This window comes from Panthera tigris, chromosome A1 (assembly GCF_018350195.1).
Source record: "Panthera tigris isolate Pti1 chromosome A1, P.tigris_Pti1_mat1.1, whole genome shotgun sequence".
NCBI classification, from domain to species: domain Eukaryota; kingdom Metazoa; phylum Chordata; class Mammalia; order Carnivora; family Felidae; genus Panthera; species Panthera tigris.
In genome coordinates, this window is record NC_056660.1 from 155,671,724 (window position 1) to 155,696,501 (window position 24,778).

The 24,778-nt window shown below is 35.1% G+C and overlaps 1 protein-coding gene across 1 annotated transcript in view; it reads right to left on the reverse strand.

Moving 5' to 3' along the window:
• Nucleotides 1-24,778, reverse strand: part of KIAA0825 (KIAA0825 ortholog) — a 208,298-nt gene that overhangs the window by 138,031 nt on the left and 45,489 nt on the right. The window contains 3 exon segments of the mRNA XM_015536093.2: nt 5,000-5,669; nt 8,716-8,884; nt 23,533-23,664. Coding sequence (XP_015391579.2) covers nt 5,000-5,669; nt 8,716-8,884; nt 23,533-23,663 — 970 coding nt within the window. The 5' untranslated portion in view covers nt 23,664.

The window sequence follows — 24,778 nt, forward strand, 5'->3', positions numbered from 1 at the left end:
AAATATTTAGGAATACATTAAACGAAGAAAGTTAAAGATCTGTATACTGAAAAAATAAGACTTTGAGGAAAGAAATCGAAGAAGATATAAAGAAATGGAAAAATACTGGATTTCATGGATTGAAAGAATTAAAACTGTTAAAAATCCATACTACCCAAAGCCATCTATAGATTTAATTCTCTATCAGAATTTCAATGCAGGGGCACCTGGCTGGCTCAGTCAGTGGAGTGCACAACTCTTGGTCTTGGGGTTGTGAATTCAAGATCCACAAGAGAGGTAGAAGTTACTTAGAAAAAAAAAATAAAAATTTTTCAATGTGGAAAAAAAAATAATCCTAAAATTTGTATGGAACTACAAAGACCTCAAATAGCCAAACCAATCCTGAGAAAGAAGAACAGTCAGAGGCATAACATTCCTGATTCAAGATATACTGCAAACTCATAAATCAAAACAGAATGGTATTGGCACAAAAACAGACACAAACCCAAAGGAACAGAATCAAGACCCCTGAAATAAACCCTCAGGTATATGGTCAATTAAGATTTGAAAAGGGAACCAAGAATACTCAATTAGGAAAGGATTAAATAAATGGTGCTGGGAAAACTGGATAATCACATGAAATTGGACCCTATCTTACAACACTCATAAAAATTAACTCATAATGGATTTAAATATAAACCTGAAACTGTAAAACTCCTAGAAGAAAGCAGTTTTTTTCCTTTGCTCCTTGACACTGGTCTTGGCAATGATTCTTTGGATGTGATACCACAAGCACAAGCAACAAAAGCAAAAACTGCATGGGACTACACCAAACTAAAAAGCTTCTCCACAGCACAATAAATAATCTACAAAATGAAAAAGCAACCTATAGTAGGGAGAAAATATTTGCAAACCACCTATCTAATAGTGGATTAATATCCAAAATATATAAAGAACTCATACAACTCAATAACAACAACAAAATTTTAGAAAGGCCAATGGACCTGAATAGACATTTTTCCAAAGAAGATATACAAAATGGCCAACAGCTACATGAAAAGATGGTCAACATCAGTAATCAGCAGAAAATTCAAATCAAAACCACAATGAGATATAACCTCACAACTGTTAGACTGGTTATCATCAAAACGACAAGACATAACAAGTACTGGTGAGACTGTGAAGAAAAGGAAACCTGTGTGCACTGTTTGTGGGAATATAAATTGGTATCTTAACCGTGAAAAACAGTAGGGAGTTCTTCAAAAAACAAAAGAAAACAAAACAAAACAAAAAAGAACTACCAACAGCAAACTCACTTCTGCGTATATATCCAAAGGAAATGAAAACAGGATATTGAAGACATATCTGTACTCCCATATTCATTGCAGCATTAACCATAATAGTCAAGATATGGAAACAACCCAAGTGTCCCTATATGGAGATAGATAGATATATATAGATACATATATATCTATCTATATATATATATGTATATATAGATACATATATATCTATCTATCTCCATATAGGGACACTTGGGTTGTATATACACACACACACACCCCACAAATATATGATGGAATATTATTCAGCCATGAAAAAGAAAGGAAACCCTGAAATTTGCAACAACATAGATGGAACTTGAAGGCATTAAGCTAAGTGAAATGTCTGACAGGGAAAAGACAAATATTGCATAGTTACATTTATATGTGAAATAAAAAAACCCTGAATTCATAGAAACAGAGTATTATGGTGGTTACCAGGGGCTAGGGAATGGGGGAAATGGCAAAATGTTGATCAAAGGGTACAAATTTCTAGTTAGAGTAATCATTTCTGAGGATCTAATGTACAACACTGTGAATATACTTAATAATAGTGTATTACGTCGTTGAAAGTTGTTAAGAGTGTAAATCTTAAATGTTCTCACCACCGGAAAGTAATGGTAATTATGTGACATGATGGAGATATTAGCTAATGCTGTGGTGGTAACTAACAAAATACATAAGTGTATCCAATCACACACTGTAAATTTTAAACTTACACGATGTTATATGTCAATTATACCTCAATAAAGCTGGAATAAAAAAGAATGGTGTACATACAACGCCTGCTTAAGATAGATCAATAGGTTACAAAATAGGAATTATAAGAAAAATACTTTCAAATTAGTGTTATATAGTCATCAGATGAGAAGAGGGTGAGATGATTTAGAAAAAGTAAAACAATGGCTGCACTAAAGTAGAGTTAGCAATATGGAGAATTCAGAGCAGAGTGTTTTTTTAATAGAATGAGCTATTTCTATCTTGTTCTTTCAGGCAGTGGAGCACAGTGACATAGCAGAGTATCTGCAGTTAGAAAGTTTGAGTCCTGGCTTCCTTCTGTAATCTTGACCAAATTCATTATCTCTATGTCTTAGTTTCCTCACTGTGTAATAGAGATAACAAATAACGGCACCTACCTTGTTGGTTGGTTAGGATTAAATGAGGTAATGCACATCAATGTTTGGTGCAATAAATGTTAGCTATTGTTATCTTAGGGAAAATCTTTTCTATAGTTTCAGGCAAAGTAAGTCTTGGTGAGCATAAAGATACAGACATATATTAAGATATATAGGTATCATATCTTATAGATATATAGATATATATAAAGATAGATCTCTCTCTCTCTCTCTCTCTCTCTATATATATATATATATACATATATATATATATGTATGTATAGGGGTGCCTGGGTGGGTCTGTGAGTTGAGCGTCTGACTTGGACTCAGATCATAATGTTGCAATTCATGGGTTTGAGCCCCATGTCAGGCTTGCTGGTGTCAGTCTGTCAATGCAGAGCCCACTTCAGATGCTCTGTCCCCCTCCTCTCTCTGCCTCTCCCCAACTTGCTCTCTCTCTCAAAAAATAAAACATAAAAAAAATTATTGAAGACCCCAAAGAGTTCTTAAAAAAATAAAGATAATACAATGTACAACCCATTCAAGTCAATGTAGACTTTATTCTAACAGGGCTATAAGTTATTGTAATTGTATTAATATTTATTAAGAATGTTTATCATTACGTTATTTCACTTATCTCAAAGTATATTTCCTTGATAAATAAAATTTGGTCATTGGGTCAGATATTAGTAGCAAATATGGTTGATCCATTAAGAATCAGTTTAGCAGTTCTTATACTACATTAGAAGCAGTTACTCATTTTGTTTTCTTCCCCTAGTGGGTCTAGCTCAGAACCTTAAACATGGAAGCTGCTATATGCCTTGCCAATGTTAAATGCTCAATAAAGCTGCACCAAATTGATTTTCAGGTAGTCCACCTGAATAGTGCTGTCTGAAATCTCTTTTGCAAGTGACAAAGCACTATACACCTTAAAACAAAGTCCAATCGCATGATGGTTAAGTACACGGGTCTTGGAGACATGAAGACCAACATATGAATTCTGACTCTGTACAACAGGGCCCAGAGCAAGTTAATGTTTCTAAGCTTCTTTCTTTGTTTATGAAATTTAGATAATAAGAAAAAGAATGTATGTGGCACAGTGCCTGGCATATGGAAAGTATTAATTTAACAAGTGATTTACACCAACGGTTAGATAAAGGAGCTTGAGAAAGATCAGTGCACCTAGACTTGCAGAAAATGTTTCAAATTTTGGTGTTAAAGCCTACACACATAGTTTTCTTTCACGAATGAGAAAACACCTCAATATCAGCCCTAAAGACTCCATAGCAACTTACACATATTTTCAACCATATGGATCTTTTCTTCTGTTATAAACTATATTTAGCATATATAAAACTTTCATGTTTTAAACACTTTACAAGTAAGCAGGAATTCTTTTAGAGAATATAAAAATTTTTAGAAAATAAGTATACTCATGACATGCATTTAAAATTTATGTAACAATTAAAATGAAAATCTATTTGCTTTGAGCAAAACTGTAATGTTCCTAAATTAGCTGACTTTGCATTCTGCCATAACCTAAAGTTGGCTGATGCATGTCTGTTCTGTGATATGATATAGCTTCCAGAGGAAAATAAAAAAATATAAGATAAAACATTAAACTACTTGAAAATTCATATATCACAGTATTTTGGTATTCTGGCATTTTATTAAGGAAGGTATGTAAAAATATGGTGAGCTATGGAAATTTTTAAAAGTGACCATAAATTCAAAGACAGCAATTCACCAAATAACAATTTTCAAACACTTAAAAACTATAGTTTATGTACCTATTTAGAAATATACCTCAGAATTTTTACATAAAAGCATGACTAATAATTTTAAAAAATAATATTTTTATCGTGATTTTTCTCCACTAGTGGGAAATTAAAATGGTGACAGAAAAGTTTATTATATCACAATAATTTCTTTCTGTTTTCCTTTACCTTTTATATAAAATTAGGAATTTTCAAATCACCTTTTCTTTATGGATATTCTTATAGAAATGATACTAGAGGAACTTTTAAAATGCTATGCCTCTGTGACCAATTATAATATAGACTTTTATAGTTACCATTTCACAATAGCTCTTTATTGGAATTGACTAAAAGAATACAATTCTAATCGTCCAGTTTTAGTTCATGTAAATTTCAACAAATCTTTAACAATTCTTTTTACCTAATGATGTTTCAGGTTTGGAAGATACAATGGGTTAAGAATTATACTTTTCTGTTACATATATGAGAATATTGATTCATATATATATATATACATATATATATATATATACAGTTTCACCCAGTAATTTATGCAATCAAAAAAACCAAGACTCTTATTGGCAACATTTTTGACTTACATTTTCAATATCTTTAACAATTTAAAGAACAGGAAGAAAAGCACGTCTAGGACTATACCTACAGAAAAAGAAATGCAGAAGAGAAATGTGCACTGAAAAATTTCATAATATTTATTTTCTGATTTAGTTTTAAGTTTGCAGTAAGTTTAACCAAATAGAAAAATGTTAGAAAATTAAAGGTATCAAAAGGCTTAAGTCAAACCGAACAAATTTAAAAAATCACTAACCCAAAGCATGCACTGATCCTCTATGCCTGCTGGAGCTCTTGCTTGTTTTAATCACACGGATAGCACTTTCTTTGAACTGCAGCTCACAAAAATTTTCAAGAAACTTTGCCATTTCTTCTGCAACAGTATCCAGGTAAGTTTCTTTAATGAATTTCACCGTTGAGGTGGGAGCTAAAATTTCGTGTAGTGTGTTAAAATCTTCTTTTATCATTGAGTATAACCTAAGCATTGTACTTTGGTATCCATGAGCAATTATGTCTAAATTCAATTCTCTGCTATAAGCAGGAAAACAGTTCTGCAGGAGCTCAGCCAACAGTTTATTCTGTATGCTTTGGTACTTGATTATAACTTCTGATTCTGGATAAAGAAACAACAGTTGTTGTATGCACTGCTTTTTCAACCAAATTTTGTGCTGTGAATTGATGATTTCATTATGGCTTTGTAATTTGTTCACTAAGAAGCGTCGAAGATGTAGTCTTATGTTATCCCAGATAGACTGTACATCCATGGAGGAATCATCTTCCACAGAATGAAGAGAAGTCCGAGAGAGGAAATGGAAAGATGCTCCACTTAGAGTTGCCGGGAACGAAACGCTGCTCTGGCAGGAGAGATCCCAAAGTAAATCCAGTATCACTTCTTCTTGATTTAGTTCACTCTTCAACGAATCTTGCTAATAAAAGTAAATTATAACATGAAAAATGTGATTAGCTGTAACAGTAATAGTAAAAATGATTTCTATAGTCACACAATTTCATACTAATTCATTTCAATTTAGAATCAATACTCAAATGGTCTTCAAGGGTTTTTGTGTGTGTGTGTGTGTGTGTGTGTGTTTTGCATTTGGAATTTAATCAATTCAGGTATTTTAGAAGGTTAGCTTTATGATCCGTTAAATTATGCATGCTCAGGTGATGATCTATATTTTCAGTTAGCCTTCCAAACATAATATAGTTTTCAGCCCTCATTGTTATCCATCCCCAATATAATCTGAGCTGCAGCTTGAAAATTCTAAATAAAAATCTATAGCAAAATGTTGATTGAAATGTATTCCTCTGACAAAATAAACTCAAGATCATGTCCCTAAGTGATTCCTGGTAGAAAATTTTCATGCCTGAATAAGCATATCTATTATTATAGAACCCCAAATGAACATACAAAATGGAGACCTTTAAATATAGTCTGTGCCCAGAGGTTACTAATACCTGCCATCCTGAGAAATAAAATATAATATAAAGACATTAACTTTCATTTAAGTCCCTTTTTGAGAGCCATGTTAAGAAATATTTTACTTAGGAAATTAATCTGAGAATATTTCAGTTCTCTCCAAAAAGATAAGTAACTCAATATGGGGAAAAATACTCTCAGAATCATTCCCCAAAAGATGATACAAAATTATTCCTTTATGCCTTCTGTGTTGCCAGAAAACAATGATAGGTATAATTATGAATAGTAAAGGAATAAAAAGTTACTTTCTTTTTAGACCTTGTATTACATGCACACATTCTCCTTAATACTGAATTTCCTAATTTTGTCTCTTTCAGGTAACACTGAAATTAGTTTATATTCTCCGAGTAGTAACAAGCTGATTCTAAGAAAACTGGAAGCAAAATTCAAGTGGCATTAAATAAGGCTGGCTTTGAAATTTCCTATTGACAAAGACACTACAGGTATTATGTATGATTCAGAATTATGCAGAAGTCATGCGAATTCCAGGAATTTGCTCTCAAGCCATTCTAAGCAGTGCTCTATCCAATTTAATGTTCCATATGTAATATAGATAGATAGATAGACAGTATTTTATTATATAAAAAGCACTTATCTATCAAGTCTTTGGCTTATTCACAATAAAAATTCTGTGATACAGATATTTAGAAACCCAGTTTGCAGATAAGGACACTAACATGCAACATGTTTAAGGTACTTTCCAAACGTCACACACAGTAAAGCACAAGACCAAGAATGAATCCGTGGCTTCATTCTCCCTATCTATGCTCTTTCTACTACACTCCAGAGAGCCACAAAGTGCACTGATCTTTCTGAAGCTTCTCTCTCTCTCATCCCTCTCTATTTAGTGCTTTTGATACTTCTAGAAAAAAATGGTAAATTCTATGAAACAAACAAGTCATGTTAGTGCCTCTATCTTGGGTTTCTTTTAATCAGTCTAAATCTGTAAATATTTGATCAAACAATATTTAAAGAATAATAGGTTCAGGACACGTGTATAGTATGACTACTTAAGTTTGAGAATAACTTCAGTATAATTGTCATAATGAGAACCTCTGTTTCTTATTTAAGTACTTAGATAATAAATTAAAAAATTTCTATTAAAAAAAAGAGAGCTATGAAAAATGGCTGTTAAGATTGACAGCTTTAGCATGTAAAAACTTGATAATAAGGTCGTTTCAACCCGAATCTGTTTAATAATGTGGTTCTTTCCTCAAAATAACACGATCAATTATGTAAAAAAAAAAAAAAAAAAAAAAAAAAACCTAGGTCTGGAACAACCCTATCAGTTTAATGAATTTGAGCAAAACTAAAGCGGCCTTTGCCCTGCAGTGAATACAGAATGACTTATGTGTGACAGATTAAAAGATAATTAAAAGCTTTTGCTTTTAATTAAATGAGAAAGCATTATTACATCAATATTAATGAAATTCAATACACATGACTCTTAATAGAAATTAAAGGAATAACTATGTCCATATTTATTCTTCAAGCCTGCACCTTCAAGAGATAATGGGTGAGGGGATTTTCTTAAAAGAATAGGCTTCAGGGCACATAGTCTTCCTTTCTCTTCCTTTTATTACTTTGTAAACATTAAAGAGACAACTGCAATAATAACAATAGCCAAAAACTTTTCATCTGATTCTGTCATCCTAAGCCATCTACAACCTCAAGATATTTTCCACATCTGCCTTAGTCAATGTTTGATGTTTAGACGAAAACAGTGCCTTTTTTCCCCCTAAAGAAAATTAAAACCATAGCCACAGACATACTGCTTTCTAACAATCATGCTGTTTCTTTGGGAAACTGTTGTTGCAAGCTACCCATAGCCACAGACATACTGCTTTCTAACAATCATGCTGTTTCTTTGGGAAACTGTTGTTGCAAGCTACTCCTTGTAGATATAGGGGTAATAAAGTGGGTGTTCTTACTCCATGGCTACAAACACATCCTAACATAGTGAGTGGTCAGTATCAAAGAATGACCAATGTAGTATTTCCCCATCAATTAACAGTGGTCTTGTAGAAATTACTGCCTTGCTTGAAAAAACTGGGTATGCCTGCAGTTTGGGAATACACGGAATGATAGACAAGGCAACTTAAAAGATACAATCAACGGTGATCTCATTATGCTTAATAATAAGCACAGAGAAGATGAGTGGTTGTGAAGGACATAAAACATAATAAATATGAACTTTTCTGGTAGACAAATGTGTGGTACATATCAATCTACACATTTTGGAATTATAATGTTTAATCTCCATTTATATAAAACTTCATTTTATTGATACAAATCATTGTAAAAGGTAAAAAACAAACAGCTCACTGTACTCCACTGGGGATACAGAAACCAAACAAAACCCCAACCCCTAGATATGGTAGGATAACACGGTCACTAAAATATTTACATATAAGAAGCTGAATGAATTATATTCCTGTTCACCCACCCCATCTCACTATAAAACAAAGGATTTTTTTGTTTTGTTTTTTTACCAGCGTTTTGAGGAATTTTATCAAATCTCCATGGGGAATGGAAGGTGACTTGGATGAATTATAATTATAGTTATCTAGCCACTCAAAACAGTCAGTTGTCGTTTGCAGCTGCACATCTGGACACTGCTTGTTAACTTCAGATTGTATTTCTTTAATGCAATGTTCTATGCTATAAAAAAGAAAAGAAAAGATTATTTTGGTAGGAAACAAGTAATGGCTCCATGTCATAATATCACAGGACCTGAGATGTTTATACGTGGTACCTGGTTGAATATGGTTTACAAAATTATAAAGCATTCTTACGATAGGAAACAATAACAAAGAGACTACATATTTTCATTCATAATTGAAAACTGAATGCTCAGATTTTCTGGCAATTTCCTATCACACACAGTGGAGGAAATACAAGATGTAAGATATCTAGATACTCTGAGATGAATCAGAAATCATTCTGTGTTAAAACAAAAATCAAGCATGGCTACAATGAAATGATGGTCCTCTTGATAAGCAGTAGATGGAATGCAGAGATAAGATACTCATGTTGACTAATGATCATAAACATAGTCTACTAATAGGTGAATGACTATACAAATTATGGAAAACTTCAATCAATGGGATATTAAAATGTCACAAAGCAATTACAAAAACCTTGTAATTTTAAAAGTTGTAAAACATAGATACATGCTGTATACACACTGTTATTACAGCCAACTATCTTTTCCTGCCCTGGAACTCCATTCCAAAAAACGAAAACAAAAACATACTAAACACTGTATTAAAAAAAAAAAAAAAAAAAAAAGACTAGAAGGAAATGAAACAAAACAAAGGGTTAATAGCAATTATCTTTGGGTAATGAAATTGATCTTTTACATTTTACTTTTCTATAATTTTCTAAAGTTTTAGAAAGTATATAATACTCATTTACCAAAAAATAAACTAAAAACAGAAACACTTGTCCAATTGAATCTTTCAATACATATCTGCTTTAAAAATAATATACAGAGTACCCTTAGTTCTAACACTAAATGGATATACTATGTTATTTTAATTTTCATATAAAATCTGTGGATTCATGATTATAAATCTTCGTGGTATAAACTGATGACCTTAAGCAGAATGTCATCTGTGGAGCCACATGGATATGACATATTACTACCACCTGATGGCAGCATATCTAAACTGCAAGAAAGCTTATTAACAGAAAAATTCTTTTGAAGCTGACCACCCTCACCCAAAATTGACAGCTATGCATTTGCTTCTTAATAGTATTAAGAAAGATCTGTTACTAAAAAGGTTATTACTGTTTTGAAAATATCATTGCTATTAATTATAGGTACCATGTGACAAAATTATTTAAGCTTCGGAAACAAAACTGATTATTAAAACTGACGTCATATGAATGGCTCTTCAAAAATCATCAGGTGTGGGTTGCCTATAAAACACACTGTCAATTTAAGGAAGGCTTTTCAGGAGACTTCTGAGCATGAGTGAATTCAAACTGAATTACCATGAAACAAATAACATTCTGAGACTCAAAGAGCTTTTTCATGAAAACAAGAGAAAGAATACCTCCTTAGGCCACAGGCCATGCAATTTCCTGATGGGACAATTCTATTCAGGAATACCAGTTCTAAGTCAGCCTTAATATTGGCAGATATGTTTTTAACTTATGTAAGCACATCTATGGATGAGAAACATGATACCTGAAGCATATACCTTAACTCTAGGCACGCTTTAACAAAGGTTCTTATTATAGCATCCTCATGTGTCTCATTCAATGAAACCTAATAGATTATAGCAAAGTGAATTGGAAAGGCTCAGTGCTGAGTCTGCCTAAATCTGTTTCAATCAAGACTCAGCTTTTAGGCTAATCTCTAACATCTGAATCTGGGTAGAGGCCAATAACCACAATCTATAAATAGGGTAAAGCCTTCTGAAGGCTAGATATTTTAGTAATTTGTCCAAACACTGATAAAGGGACTGAGCAGTTAGTTGCATTTCAGACCACCTCCCTCACTGATACAAACTAAGACAGTTGAGCTGGCTTTTAAAATCACAGATTTTTGGGGTGCCTGAGTGGCTTATTCGGTTAAGTGTCTGACTCTTGACTTCAGCTCAGGTTATGGTCTCATGCTCCATGAGAGTGAGCCCCAACTCAGGCTCCTCACTGTTGGGATTCTCTCTCTCCCTCTCCCCCACCCACACTCTTGGTCTCCCTCTCAAAATAAATAAACTTAAAAAGTTTTTGTCATAAAATTTTTAAAAAATATTTATTTATTTATTTATTTATTTATTTATTATGAAATTTATTGTCACATTGGTTTCCATACAACACCCAGTGCTCATCCCAAAAAATGCCCTCTTCAATACCCATCACCCACTCTCCCCTCCCTCCCACCCCTCATCAACCCTCAGTTTGTTCTCAGTTTTTAAGAGTCTCTTATGCTTTGGCTCTCTCCCACTCTAACCTCTTTTTTTTTTTTTTTCCTTCCCCTCCCCCATGGGTTTCTGTTAAGTTTCTCAGGATCCACATAAGAGTGAAAACATATGGTATCTGTCTTTCTCTGTATGGCTTATTTCACTTAGCATCACACTCTCCAGTTCCATCCACGTTGATACAAAGGGCCATATTTCGTTCTTTCTCATTGCCATGTAGTACTCCATTGTGTATATAAACCACAATTTCTTTATCCATTCATCAGTTGATGGACATTTAGGCTTTTTCCATAATTTGGCTATTGTTGAGAGTGCTGCTATAAACATTGGGGTACAAGTGCCCCTATGCATCAGCACTCCTGTATCCCTTGGGTAAATTCCTAGCAGTGCTACGGCTGGGTCATAGGGTAGGTCTATTTTTCATTTTTTGAGGAACCTCCACAATGTTTTCCAGAGCGGCGGCACCAGTTTGCATTCCCACCAACAGTGCAAGAGGGTTCCCGTTTCTCCACATCCTCTCCAGCATCTGTAGTCTCCTGATTTGTTCGTTTTGGCCACTCTGACTGGCGCGAGGTGATATGAGTGTGGTTTTGATTTGTATTTCCCTGATGAGAAGCGACGTGGAGCATCTTTTCATGTGCCTGTTGGCCATCTGGATGTCTTCTTTAGAGAAGTGTCTATTCATGTTTTCTGCCCATTTCTTCACTGGATTATTTGTTTTTCAGGTGTGGAGTTTGGTGACCTGTTTATAGATTTTGGATACTAGCCCTTTGTCCGATATATCATTTGCAAATATCTTTTCCCATTCCGTTGGTTGCCTTTTAGTTTTGTTGATTGTTTCCTTTGCTGTGTCACAAAACTTTCAATGTCAGAACTTCTGATTTTGTTTTTAGTTGGCTAAACATCTTGTCATTCTGCCATTCACCACTGTCTAAACATCTTGCTTTAAAAAAGCAAAACAATAGTTGGAAGTGTAGAGATTTATTGCCCGATTAGTATACAAAGGTATTATTTTCAAAATTTAAGGTGAAAGCTTGATATGTAATTTTTATTGAGGTCAAAATTAATTCAAAATTACCTAAAATGTAAAATTATTTTCTTCTTATTTATTTATTTAAAAAAATTTTTTTAACGTTTAGTTATTTTTGAGACAGGGAGAGACAGAACATGAACAGGGGAGGGTCCGAGAGAGGGAGACACAGAATCTGAAGCAGGCTCCAGGCTCTGAGCTGTCAGCACAGAGCCCGACGCAGGGCTAGAACTCATGGACTGCGAGATCATGACCTGAGCTGAAGTCGGCCGCTTAACCGACTGAGCCACCCAGGCGCCCCTAAAATTATTTTCATATATGTGTAGTAGTAATATTGCTGATGCAGATCATAATCTTGGATGGGAGGAGGTCTATATAACTTCAGAGGTAGATGATGAAAGACCCTAGTCTAGGATTTTTGAAATAACAAGGTACTTGTCTTTATTCGGGTTTAAGTGTTTTCTGATTAACTGTACGATGCTTCAAATTTTCTTTAGAAGAAAGGTCAGTCATTAAAAAAAACTACCAAGATAATTCAACAAATAGAAATCCAATTAACACTTTTATTGTTAGATCCTAGACATTAGCCCAAAAATGTAAACAGTCTAAAAACAGATGTAGAATCTCTTCCCTAAATAGTTTAAATTCCCAAATTTACACCATTAGTTGGCTTAGCAAGGACTTTTTTTTTGAGAACAAGAGAACATGAGAGAGAGAGCGAGCGAGCGAGCATAGGCACACAAGTGGGGGAGGGGCAGAGGAAGAAGGAGATAGAATCTCAAGCAGGCTCCATGCCCAGTGGGGCTCAATCCCATGACCCTGGGATCATTAGCAAGAACTTTTTTTTTTTTTTATTAGAAGAACTTTTAAAAGCATTTTTTTAGCCTTATCCACTGAAACCATCTTAAATGTCTATCAACAAGAAAATTATTAAATTATTAAATAGTTAATTCACCGAGTGGGAGAGAGCCATGAAAATAAAAGTAGAAATGTAGCTATCAACATGGATGAATCTTACAAATACACTGTTGAGAGGAAAAGGTACAAATAAATACACACAGTACGATACTATCCACACAACAGTTTGAAAATCTGCCATGCATCAGTACACCTTATTATAAGGAATTATAAGCATAGGTAGTCGAAGTAGAAGGAAATGTGCTGGAGTGATCACCATCACCAAATCCAGGATGGAGATGAGAAAGTGGATGATATTGGAGAAAGGCATATAGTGAGCCTTTGCAGTCCTGGTATTGTTTTATTCTTTAAACTGGATGATGAGTGTATGAATGTTTATCATTAATACCCTTTATGCCTTTTCATATGTCTCAACATTTCTTAATAAATTTGAACCCAATGTACTTAATTATAATGACTCTGAATTATCCAAGTTAATGACGTGTATGAGCGCATACATTACTGACAGGCTGTGTGTAAATCAGATTTACAAACCATTTTTAAAATGCAATATGCAATATTCTTTTTTAGAAGATATCTGTGGTGGTTTTCTCATTCAACATTCACCCCTGGGTACCCTGAGTGTAAAAATTACTTATTGAATGAAGACATGTTCGATCAACATTAAGTGAATGCTGAATATGTGGCAGGCACTGTGATATATACTTGGGATCCAAATGTGAGTAAGACAGGGTCCCATCTCTAAAGGAATTCTGTCTAATGAGAGAGACAGACCTGTAAATAAATAACTTCATTACAGTAAGACTTGATAAGAGGTGTGTACAGTGCTAAGGGACTACACAGGAGGCAGCTGCTAAATGTGCCTTGAAAGGTATAGAAAACTTATAGAAAAGGAAATTATATGCAAGGATATTGATGCTTTAAGAAAATTAATGGGGGGCGCCTGGGTGGCTCAGTCGCTTAAGTGACTGCCTTCAGCTCAGGTCATGATCTTGTGGTTCATGAGTTGAAGCCCCATGTCAGGCTCTGTGCTGACAGCTCAGAGCCTGGAGCCTGCTTCGGATTCTGTGTCTCCCTCTCTCTCTGCCTCTCTCCTGCTTGCACTCTATCTTTCTCTCTCTCAAAATTAAATAAACATTAAAAAAAAAATTTAAAAAGAAAAAAGAAAACTAATGGGATCACTGTTCTTAGAATTCCCTGACATTTGACCCCTGAGAATTTAGTGATCATCTAACATTATTGCTATGTCACTTAAAAACAATGTTTATTTGGATAATGAAAAATAGTTTATTTTTATGGTCACAACTATATTTATGTATGCATGTAGGTGTGTATCTTACTTCCAAAAAAGGACTGAGATGTCTTACAGTTAGACAGCATTGAATAACAAAAGTGTAAGAGCCTATTAATATCAGGCTGGTATAGGTGAGGATAGGGAGAGGAACTGAGAAAAAGAGAAGAGAATATTTATGACATAAAATCTAGAAAATTTATTGTAAAAATTATTTCAAGATTTAAAACACAGAGTCTTTATTATTCAACCACATAATAATTCAAAGGAAAAAAAAAAGTATGTTCCATTGGGGAAAATTATGACAATGTTTTTGATGTAAAGGTTGTAGAAAACATTTTGGTATGCTTTCATGGAAAGCTAGAATTTCTATTTTTATTTTTAAAATCAGAGTAGAGGTGTCATGGTAGAGATTAAGATTTTTACAGTAAGAGAAATCTAAACATTAAAAAATTCATTTCATATTTTTAATGCTCTTGTTTATACTGTTTACCCACAACATAAATTCAGTCTAAAGAAAAAACTTTTTCAATCTATCACATGTTTAAAAGCACAAATAGTTATGAGATAAACAGTTTTCCAGTTTTTAGCTAAGTCCAATTTATCTAACTAGATTAGTAAAATTCCTAGGAATTAATAAGTAATTAATAGGGAAGAGGGCTGATATATAAAAATTAGTAATTAAACTATAAGCCAGCCATAAAATAAAAGCTTATTTTCCTGAAACAAACGTATTTTGGGATAGTACTTTCTAAAAGGTTGAGAAAAGGATTCATAAAACTATTTTAATGGCTAAAAAGTATAGTAAGAAATTAAACATCTATGCCAAACTGTCTTTTATTTCAAAGAGATTTTGGTCATTTCAAAATGTCTTAAGTATAGTTGCAAAGAAAAAACATCCTCAACACCAAATCCTGTTAACACTATCTGTTTAAATCTTTTCTTAAATGTATCCTCCCCTTTCAATTCTTACTGTGAAAGACTGGGTTCAGTTTCTTTTTATCTCTCATATGAAATATACAAATAACCTCCCAAGATTCATGTTGTTATGTTCAGTTATTCTATGAGGAATGTAGGAAGAAAGAAACTTTTGGGGTGCCTGGGTGGCTCAGTCAGATGAGCATCTGACTCTTAGTTTGGGCTCAGGTCATGATCTCGCAGTTTGTCGGTTCGAGCCCTGCATTGGGCTCTGTGCTGACACAGCCTGCTTGGGATTCTCTCTCTCCCTCTCTCTCTGCCCCTGCCCTTCTCTCTCTCTCTCTCTCTCTCTCTCTCTTTCTCTCTCAAAATGAATAAACTGTAAAAAACAAAGAAAGAAACTTTTGAGTTAGGACTCTGTTATTTATTGCTTTATATCACTAATCCTCACAACAGCAATTTAGAGAGGCTCTTGCATGGTTCAGACAGCTTCAAGAAAGTTCACACCTAGTATAGGGGTTATGCCAATCTAAAAGTCTACAGCGCTTTCAAAAAATTTCAAATGTGAAATACTCCCCCAGCTTCTAATCAATGGCAGAGTCATCCTGGGAGTACAAGAGTAAGCTGGAACTGATCGGAGTCAGCCTGGCATTAGATGCCAAAGCACATCTTTTTTTTCCTCTCTCTTAAATTTACATCTAACTTGGGGGGTGCCTGGGTGGCTCAGTTGGTTAAGCGTTGGACTCTTGATATCAGCTCAGGTCATGATCTCAAGGTTGTGAGACTAGTCTACATCTTTATTTCCATTGCCTGGATAAATTCAATCATTGTGCTGGACAACAGGTTTGACTGGAAGTTACAAGTGAGGGTTTAACAACATCCATGTAGGAAGGCACATACAGCATGCGTTGTTCTATACTGCCTCTGGGAAAGAAGACAGTTTTAGCATTGCTGGAGAACAATTTTTCAACAGCTAAGTGTACAACTTCTAAGAAATCATCTTGTAGATAAACTCTCATAATGAAGGAAGAATGCACATATGCATGCATGTGTGAAGTAAAGGCAGAGAGACGGCAAAGAATATAACGTTCATCAAGAAGGAATTGGCGGGCGCCTGGGTGGCTCGGTCGGTTAAGCGTCCGACTTCGGCTCAGGTCATGATCTCACGGTCCGTGGGTTCGAGCCCTGAGTCGGGCTCTGTGCTGACAGCTCAGAGCCTGGAGCCTGTTTCAGATTCTGTGTCTCCCTCTCTCTGTGACCTTCTCTCTGTGACCCTCCCCTGTTCATGCTCTTTCTCTCTCTGTCTCAAAAATAAATAAACGTTAAAAAAAAAAATTAAAAAAAAAAAAAAAAAGAAGGAATTGGCTTGGGGTGCCTGGGTGGCTCAGTCGGTTAAACATCTGACTCGACTTTGGCTCAGGTCCTGATCTCATGGTGTGAATTCGAACACCATATTGGGGTCTGCACTGACAGGGCAGGGATACTCTCTCACCTCTCTCTACCTCTCTCTCAAAACAAAAACAAAAACAAAAAAACTTAAGAAAAAAGAGGGAAATGGCTTAATAAATTGTTGCACACCTAAATGAGTGAAATCTAAAAGATGAGGTAAAATTATATGGAGAGATTTAAAAAATGTATTAGGTGAAAAAAAACCTAACTATAGTACATCATATAGTTGCCATTTGTATAAAAAGGTAAAGTATGTTTGGGTGCATGCATACATATGCAGAGACTACTTCTGGATAGTTTTACAATAATTTAACCATATAGGTTACTTCTGAAGAATAAGACTACGAGGGTCAGAGCCTACCCTTCTGTACTGAACTTTTCCTCATATATGCCTTTCTCTGCTGTCTGAAATCTTCCATGAGTCATACTCATGTATGTATTTTCAAATACATAATGGAAAAGAAAACTAGCATTTGATGACAGCATCTTCTATCACATACTACTCATCTAGCCTCACACTAGTTGAAGATAAAGCAAACACAATAGATGCCTAATTGACTGTCTTCTAGCCTACTTTGTGCCAGGACTATTTAAAGCAGTGTTGAGCAGCTGAAGTCTTTAATGTTTATTTATTTATTTTGAGAGAAAAAGAGAGCGCGAGCAAGGGAGAGGCAGAGAGAGAGAGGGAGAGAAAGAATTCCAAGCAGGCTCTTCAATGTCAGCATGGAGCCTGACACGGGGCCAAACTCACAAACTGTGGTATCATGACCTGAGCCAAAACCAAGAGTTGGATGCTTAACTGACTGAGCCACCCAGATGCCCTGAACACTTGAAGTCTTTAAAGTAGAGATGAAGGAAGTAATAATCCCAGTTTCCAAATCCCCCGATCCACCCATCAGCTCCCTTACCATCCCAAAGAAAAATATTTAGTCCAGACATTCTAAAATTAGGACTGTAATTAACAAAGGTTGTGTTGTGTTAGTGGGACTCTTGATTTTTTTAAAAATATATACTTTTAAAGTTTATTTATTTTGAGAGAGAGAGTGTGTGAGAGTGAGCAGGGGAGGGGCAGAGAGAGAGGGAGAGACAGAATCCCAAGAAGGCTCCACTGTCAGCACAGCACCTGATGCAGGGCTCAACCTTGGAAACTCACGAATGACGAGATCATGACCTGAGCTGAAATCAAGAGTTGGATGCTTAACTGGCTGAGCCACACAGGTGCCCCTCTTTTTATTTTTTTAAAAGTTTCTTTGTTTGTTTATGTAAGTAAGTAAGTAACCTCTACACCCAACATGGGGCTCGAACTCAAGACCCCAAGATCAAGTCACATGCTCCTCTGACTGAGCCTGCCAGGTGGCCTTGATAGTGACTCTTTTTAGACAAAGTGTTGACTCTGCTGAATCCCTGACTAGGCACTTTCCAGGGAAAACTGGCAGGGTTGGGTTAGATCTCAGGGCATGGATCTAACAGGAAAGATGAGCCAGCCACAGCAGTAACATCTCATTACCGTGGCTCAGTTCTCTTTTAGTATCTCTGTCCTATTCTTTCCCTCAGAGGTGGGCCAGGTATTCACCAGGCACCCCTGATTCTTAGCTCAAGAGGACTTACTTCCTAACTACCTTTCTCCCTGAGAAACAGGGGCCTAACTATTGTTGGCTCAATATTATTGTTGGATGGATATTTAGTATACTATTGTTCTATTTTTGTTATCATAACAACTTACAAACAAGCAGACACTTGCTTCCTGCTATTTCCCATGGAAAGATAATGACAATAATAATCCTTAAAAATATCTTAAATTTGGGGCACCTGGGTGGCTCAGTCCGTTAAGTGTCCAACTTCTGCTCAGATCATGATCTCGTGGTTCATGGATTCGAGCCCTGCATTGGGCTCTGTGCTGACAGCTCAGAGCCTGGAGCCTGCTTCAGATTCTGTGTCTCCCTCTCTCTCTCTGTCCTTCTACTGCTCACACTCTGTCTGTCTCTCTCTCTCTCTCTCAAAAATAACATTAAAAAAAATAAAAAGAAATCATCAAATAAAAATCCGTTATTGCCTTATACATTCTGGACCAAGAGCAGGTGAAGCTAACGCACATAAAAATAAAAGTTACACTTTTTAAAAATGTCAAACACTTAAAACCCATGTGTTTCTTGAAAGGATCACTTAATAATCATCTGATGAGCTACTTTACCTTGCCTAAAGCAGAGGTCTAAGGGCAGTATTGCAGGCACACAACACAGGACTATGCAGAAAAGAGTTAGGAACACCACAGACATTCAAATAAGGAGCTAACAGAGAAAAAAACGAGGGAAGTAAGCAGGTTCGCAAGCCACCATGAAACATGGCTCATCTTTCCTGTCTTCTCGCCTATCTCCACTTCTACCTGCACGCATCACTAGACTTTAGGTTGAGAGCTTCAGTAGGAGGACCAGATAAGTTTAAAAAGCAGCAAATGTAAATGGAGTCATGGAAAGTTTAGGTTACAGAGCTGAGGCCCAGGATGCTGTTTGCCTGGAGGCAATATTCATTCTGAGAAGGACAAGAGCCCTGATGGGGGAAATGGAAAATGCCTATTTAAGTCTCACTCTAGGTTCAAGGATAGATGGGGAAAGCTTTCGGGTTTCTTTCCATGTAGCCTAGTCTTGTGGAGTAATTTAGGAGAAGAGGTACAGATTCTGTCAGACGGATACATGAGAATAGAGAAACACATGAGAGAAGTACAAACACTAAACTTAAAAAAGGAGTATGTATATATTAGTATCCCGTTTTTATTCCTAAGTAAGTGCCAAAATACTGCCACAAATAGTAATAGTACAGTGTATGAAATGACTAATTTTCACTTTATCTAATTTGCTATGGCCATAAAATATATTAACGTGAATATGTGTGTCCACTGGAAGATTTGTGGTTCTACCATGACAAGCCCAATGTTGACAGCTTATTTGAAGATTTCTTTTGGTTATTTCTTTCAGAACTTTAGGCCATCATGTAGAAAACTTCCCCCTAAGACTTCATATATAAATATAAAAAAATTAAGCATTATGTGGAAAATAAATGTAATGTATGGAATATGTATCCTCTGTAAATAAGCATGACTAAATTTACAGAAACCATGTATCTAATGTCCTGTCACAATTTAAAGTTAATGCTCTGCACCCCGCAGGCCTCTGCTGGATTAAGGCAAATATTATCTATGATAACACTTCTTGTTGTTTTTGTAGGTAAAACTTAGGTCTTGAAGGACACACGAAGACTTTCTATATTTAGAAAACAGAAAGGTAAAATAAACTTTTAATGATAAAATTGTATCTATCCAACTGAAAGTTAAGAGCAAAAAAAAATTCTTATTGTGATTCCAATAAAACTTCTACTCTTCAGTATCTTTTTCAACTATTAAGATCCATTTAGCTCAAAAAATATTTCAGCGACGTGCCGTTTTCAGTTACTGAACTAATGTGGGTACAACATTCATAGTATTCCTCTTTGGCAAGTTACTTACCTTCTTGTTACCAATTTTGATATGTGTTAAAAGTAAATAATTTGCGATCACTGATTTCCACGGTCAGACTTAAGAGTCACCTAGCTCTGACTTGAATGGAAATGATGATGTAGAAGAGAAAATGGTCTGAGAGAATGACAGCCTCTCTTGAAGGGCAGGTGAAGGTTCACTGACCCCTGGGCACTCTACTCCATTCTGGTGAATCACTGCTTTGGGGAAACAAAAGACCCTGTGGCTCGTAAAACCTGATGATATTAAGAAGAGGGAAGGATTTTATACTTAGAATTCAGGGTCACTGCTAGAAACACAACTTTAAAAATTCAAGGGTAAGGAAAAATACCATATTTAAAAATGAATTACTAGTGTTTTTTCCTTTAAAAAGTATCTGGTAAACCCATATCATACAGATGTTCATTACTTATTCAATGTACACCATTGAGAGATAAATAGAACTGTTAGAATACAAAAATGCCAAGGGTAATTCAACTACTGCAGTGTAAGTGTGGCATAACTGATTCGTCATGACATACAATTTTCTAAAAGCTATTCTGTTAGAAGGCAATAAATGAGTGCATAAATGATTTACATTCTTCTGAGCCATGGTTATTATTCAGTATTTTATTCTAAAAAATATATACACCCTATACTATTATGTTTATTCTCTAGAGTATAATAAAAACATAATTGAATTTGATGAAAAATAGACTTTATTCTAAATGTAGCATACAGCACATATAGCTACTCCCTTATTTTATCCCTTGTGAAGATCAATGGTCACTTGAGGTGGTTCTGTTCTAGGTTTGTTTTAATATATGGGCAATAAAATATTTTTAATTTAAAAATTATATCCTTATATTCCATGTCATATTTCCTTTTTAATAACATGAGTTTTGACCTAAATAACAACTTATGAATGCAAAATACAATATTTTAATCACTGTTTTACTTCTGAGCATGATTTCTTATTGACCAGGTAGGGCAGGAAATTAACTACAGATGGTATAGCAAATAAAAACGAAGCATTCTATAACAAAAGCATCAGAGTTCAGTGATTTGTTTTATTTTGAAAAAGCCTAAATGCTATTATGAAAAAAGGTTACCTTTTAAAAATTATTTAAAATTTGTTTTAATATAACCATCTCTGGAATTTAGATAAATTACTTACAAATATACTTAAGCTAATACTATTTTCATTTATAAGTTTCTTTGGGTTAAAAACTGTGCCATAAAATATCCAAATATATAATATATAAATTACATAATATGTAATTATACTAAAGTTTAACACAGTTATTTTATATTTATATACAAATTATAATACACACTCTAGAGTATGGTTAAATCATACATATATGCTATCTTTAAAAAAACTATACATAAACACATACACACATGTATGTGTGTATGCATATATATATATATATATACTCACATATAGATGTATGTGTATACGTATATATGTATATATATTGTAAGGGCAATGCAAATCAAAAATAAAAGGCTTAATTTTCTCTGTTGAAAATAAGGGAATGGATTTCCCTCTCTTCCTTTTACTTATTTATCTTTGAAATTTATAATTTTAAGTATTTTTTCATCTCTTTGAAATATATCCCTTAGAAGACTAGATTAGATCTTTTGTCAGCTTTCTCAACCAGGACTATCTCAAGAACCTGGAAGCCATCTTTTCCAAATGCAAACACCAAGCGCAATGGCTCCCGGCTCCAGTTCCTGATGAAGGGCAAGGACTAATTTCAGTGGTTGCTTTGTTCCAATCTGCAAAATCACTGTCCTAAAGATAGGAGAAGTGTGTTTGTCCTCAGGATAAAGACAATTAGCTAACGAAGGTATCCTCTAACACAGGTAAAATTAGGATGAACTATGCATGAAAAAATATGCTGCCATGCCAAATCCTCTACGTGAGGACTAGCTACTGTTTATCTTGAAAACATGTTTGTTATAGATTGTATCTACCAGGTTATATGAAGGGGTGCGATGCCCAGCTCTGACTTGCCAATCTCTTAGCAGACAGCCTGTGATATGCAACGCATTCTGGTTTAACGCCTGTTGAATAACAGAAGTGTTTTTATTCTCTTCTGCCTTTGTAGAGGCAATGTCTGGGATGGGAGATTTTGGTTTTAATTATAATTCCCCCAAAATATGCTTTCTTCTGAATTTAAGTTATTTATGCCCTTTGTTATGACAAAAAATAGACTGCATTCTTATATAAAACATGAAAAAAAATCATAGATAGGAACATTTCACTTGCTTGGTTCGGTTTCTTGGACAATTCAATATTAACTATACCTTAAATTTTAAAAAAGGAAATACTATGTCTCATTCTATATTAGAAATTTGTACTGTGGTTTGCATATTTATAACCTACATGAGGTGAATTATTAGAACCTTTGACCAAAAGGATCCAAATAGGTGAACTGATTCTAGGACCCAAAACACATATAAAGACAAAGTCTCTTCCATATAATGGCAAACTGCTTAACTGTCCCATTACTCCTAATGTTTGGTAGCACTAACTTTTGGAGTAGGTGATAAAGATTAAAGATCTTGCAGAGCAACTCTCTATGGAGTCTCTGGCCTTCCATGTGGGAAGGTGACTTATGATGACAAATGTTACATAAAAATAATACATTTTTTTTTTGGTCTCTTTCAACAACTCAAGCAATGCATGGCCTTATACTACCATTTTAATACTGTAATTTGAAATGTTTAATTTCTGTGCTTATCTATCAAGTGAAGCTGCTTAACTCTAAACATATTAATGAAAATCCAGGTCATCAATATTGGCAAACTCTAAGAAAACATTAGTAGAAATTCAATAAACTTTAATTTACCTATTTGAAGGCAGTGCCTAAATTTTTGAGTCACATTTGCTTAAAAAAGTTTTTTTAAATTTATTTTTGAGAGACTGTTGCACGTGTGGGGAAAGGCAGAGACAGGGAAACAGAGGTTAGTAGGCGGGCTCCACAGTGATAGCAGAGAGCCTGATGTGGGACTCGAACCTCATGAACCACGAGATCATGACCTGAGCCAAAGACGGACGGACGCTTAAAGGACTGAGCCACCCAGGAACCCCTTGAGTCTTAAAGTACTAATAATGTTAAATTCTAGGGAAGAGGGTTTAATCAATTTTTTTCAGGAAAATTAATAATATGAAAACCTAAAATGATCTTAGAGTAGAAAACACTAAAACTAGACCAGGTAAAGTTTGTGTAAATGAAACATGAAACCAACTAGTTTTAAATAATTAACAATATTTACCTTGTAGCATTTTGTTCTATCTTTTCATCAATGTCACTGAAGATCTGCTTAAACTCCAAGTCTCCAGGAAGTGAATTTAACAAACAATGTAGGTCAAAAGAAGTATGGGAATATTTATCTCCCCAATCCATTCTGTGGAATAAGAATAAAAAGCATGTCACATCCTCACAAATAAAGAAAAGAAAAAAAAAAAAAACACCTCAAGTTGTGATCCTAAACCAAAAATAATAATTCTCATTTATAGGTAAAATGAAATACAGCAGTAGGAAAACTAGGGTATTGTTAAACTAGGTATAGAGTGTTTTGTTATTTAATTTGCATGAGGTGTGACCTGATTTTCACACTTCTCTATGGTTTGAAAGCTGAACAAAACCGCACCCCTCAGAGAGTACTCAAGCATCCTGCTGCTTCTCACTGTAACCAAGAGCTGCAAAGGCGATCCCAAACCACATGGACCACTGTGAACAAGGGTGGCGGCAACAAGAATTCAACACCTTCCCTCCACCCTTGTCAACACACTGACCTGGAAATTGTAACTTCCAAATTTAAAAGTGTCATCCCATACCCCTTATTTATATGTGAAGAAGGTAGAATTTTCCTTGAATTCCTCTATCACCTCTGTCAACCTAAGTACTTATAACTGACTAAAACTTACATATCCTACTCTTCCTAGAGAGACAAGCATTTTCCCACTATCGAATCATTCATTCATTCAGTGCATATATATTCTTGAACGTTTGATATGTAAAAGGCGCTGCTGTGGAAGCTGGGGATACAATTGCAACAAGTCAAAGTCTCTGCCCTCATGGAGTTTTTATCTCATTTAAGAACACATAAGCAGGTATACTTTACAAAAAGATCACATGGTGAGAAGTGCTGTGAATACAAGAAAGCGGGGCATGGGGCGCCTGGGTGGCTTGGTCGGTTAAGCGTCCGACTTTGGGACTTCAGCTCAGGTCATGATCTCACGGCCCGTGAGTTTGACCCCCGCGTCGGGCTGGCCCGTGAGTTCCAGCCCCGCGTCGGGCTCTGTGCTGACCGCTCAGAGCCTGCAGCCTGTTTCAGATTCTGTGTCTCCCTCTGTCTCTGCCCCTCCCCTGTTCATGCTCTGTCTCTCTCTGTCTCAAAAATAAATAAACGTTGAAAAAAAAATTAAAAAAAAAAAAATAAAGTGGGGCAATGGAACAGACTAAAAATGATGGAGATGGGGTAGAATGTGATCTATTTTATTTAGGGATATGTTATT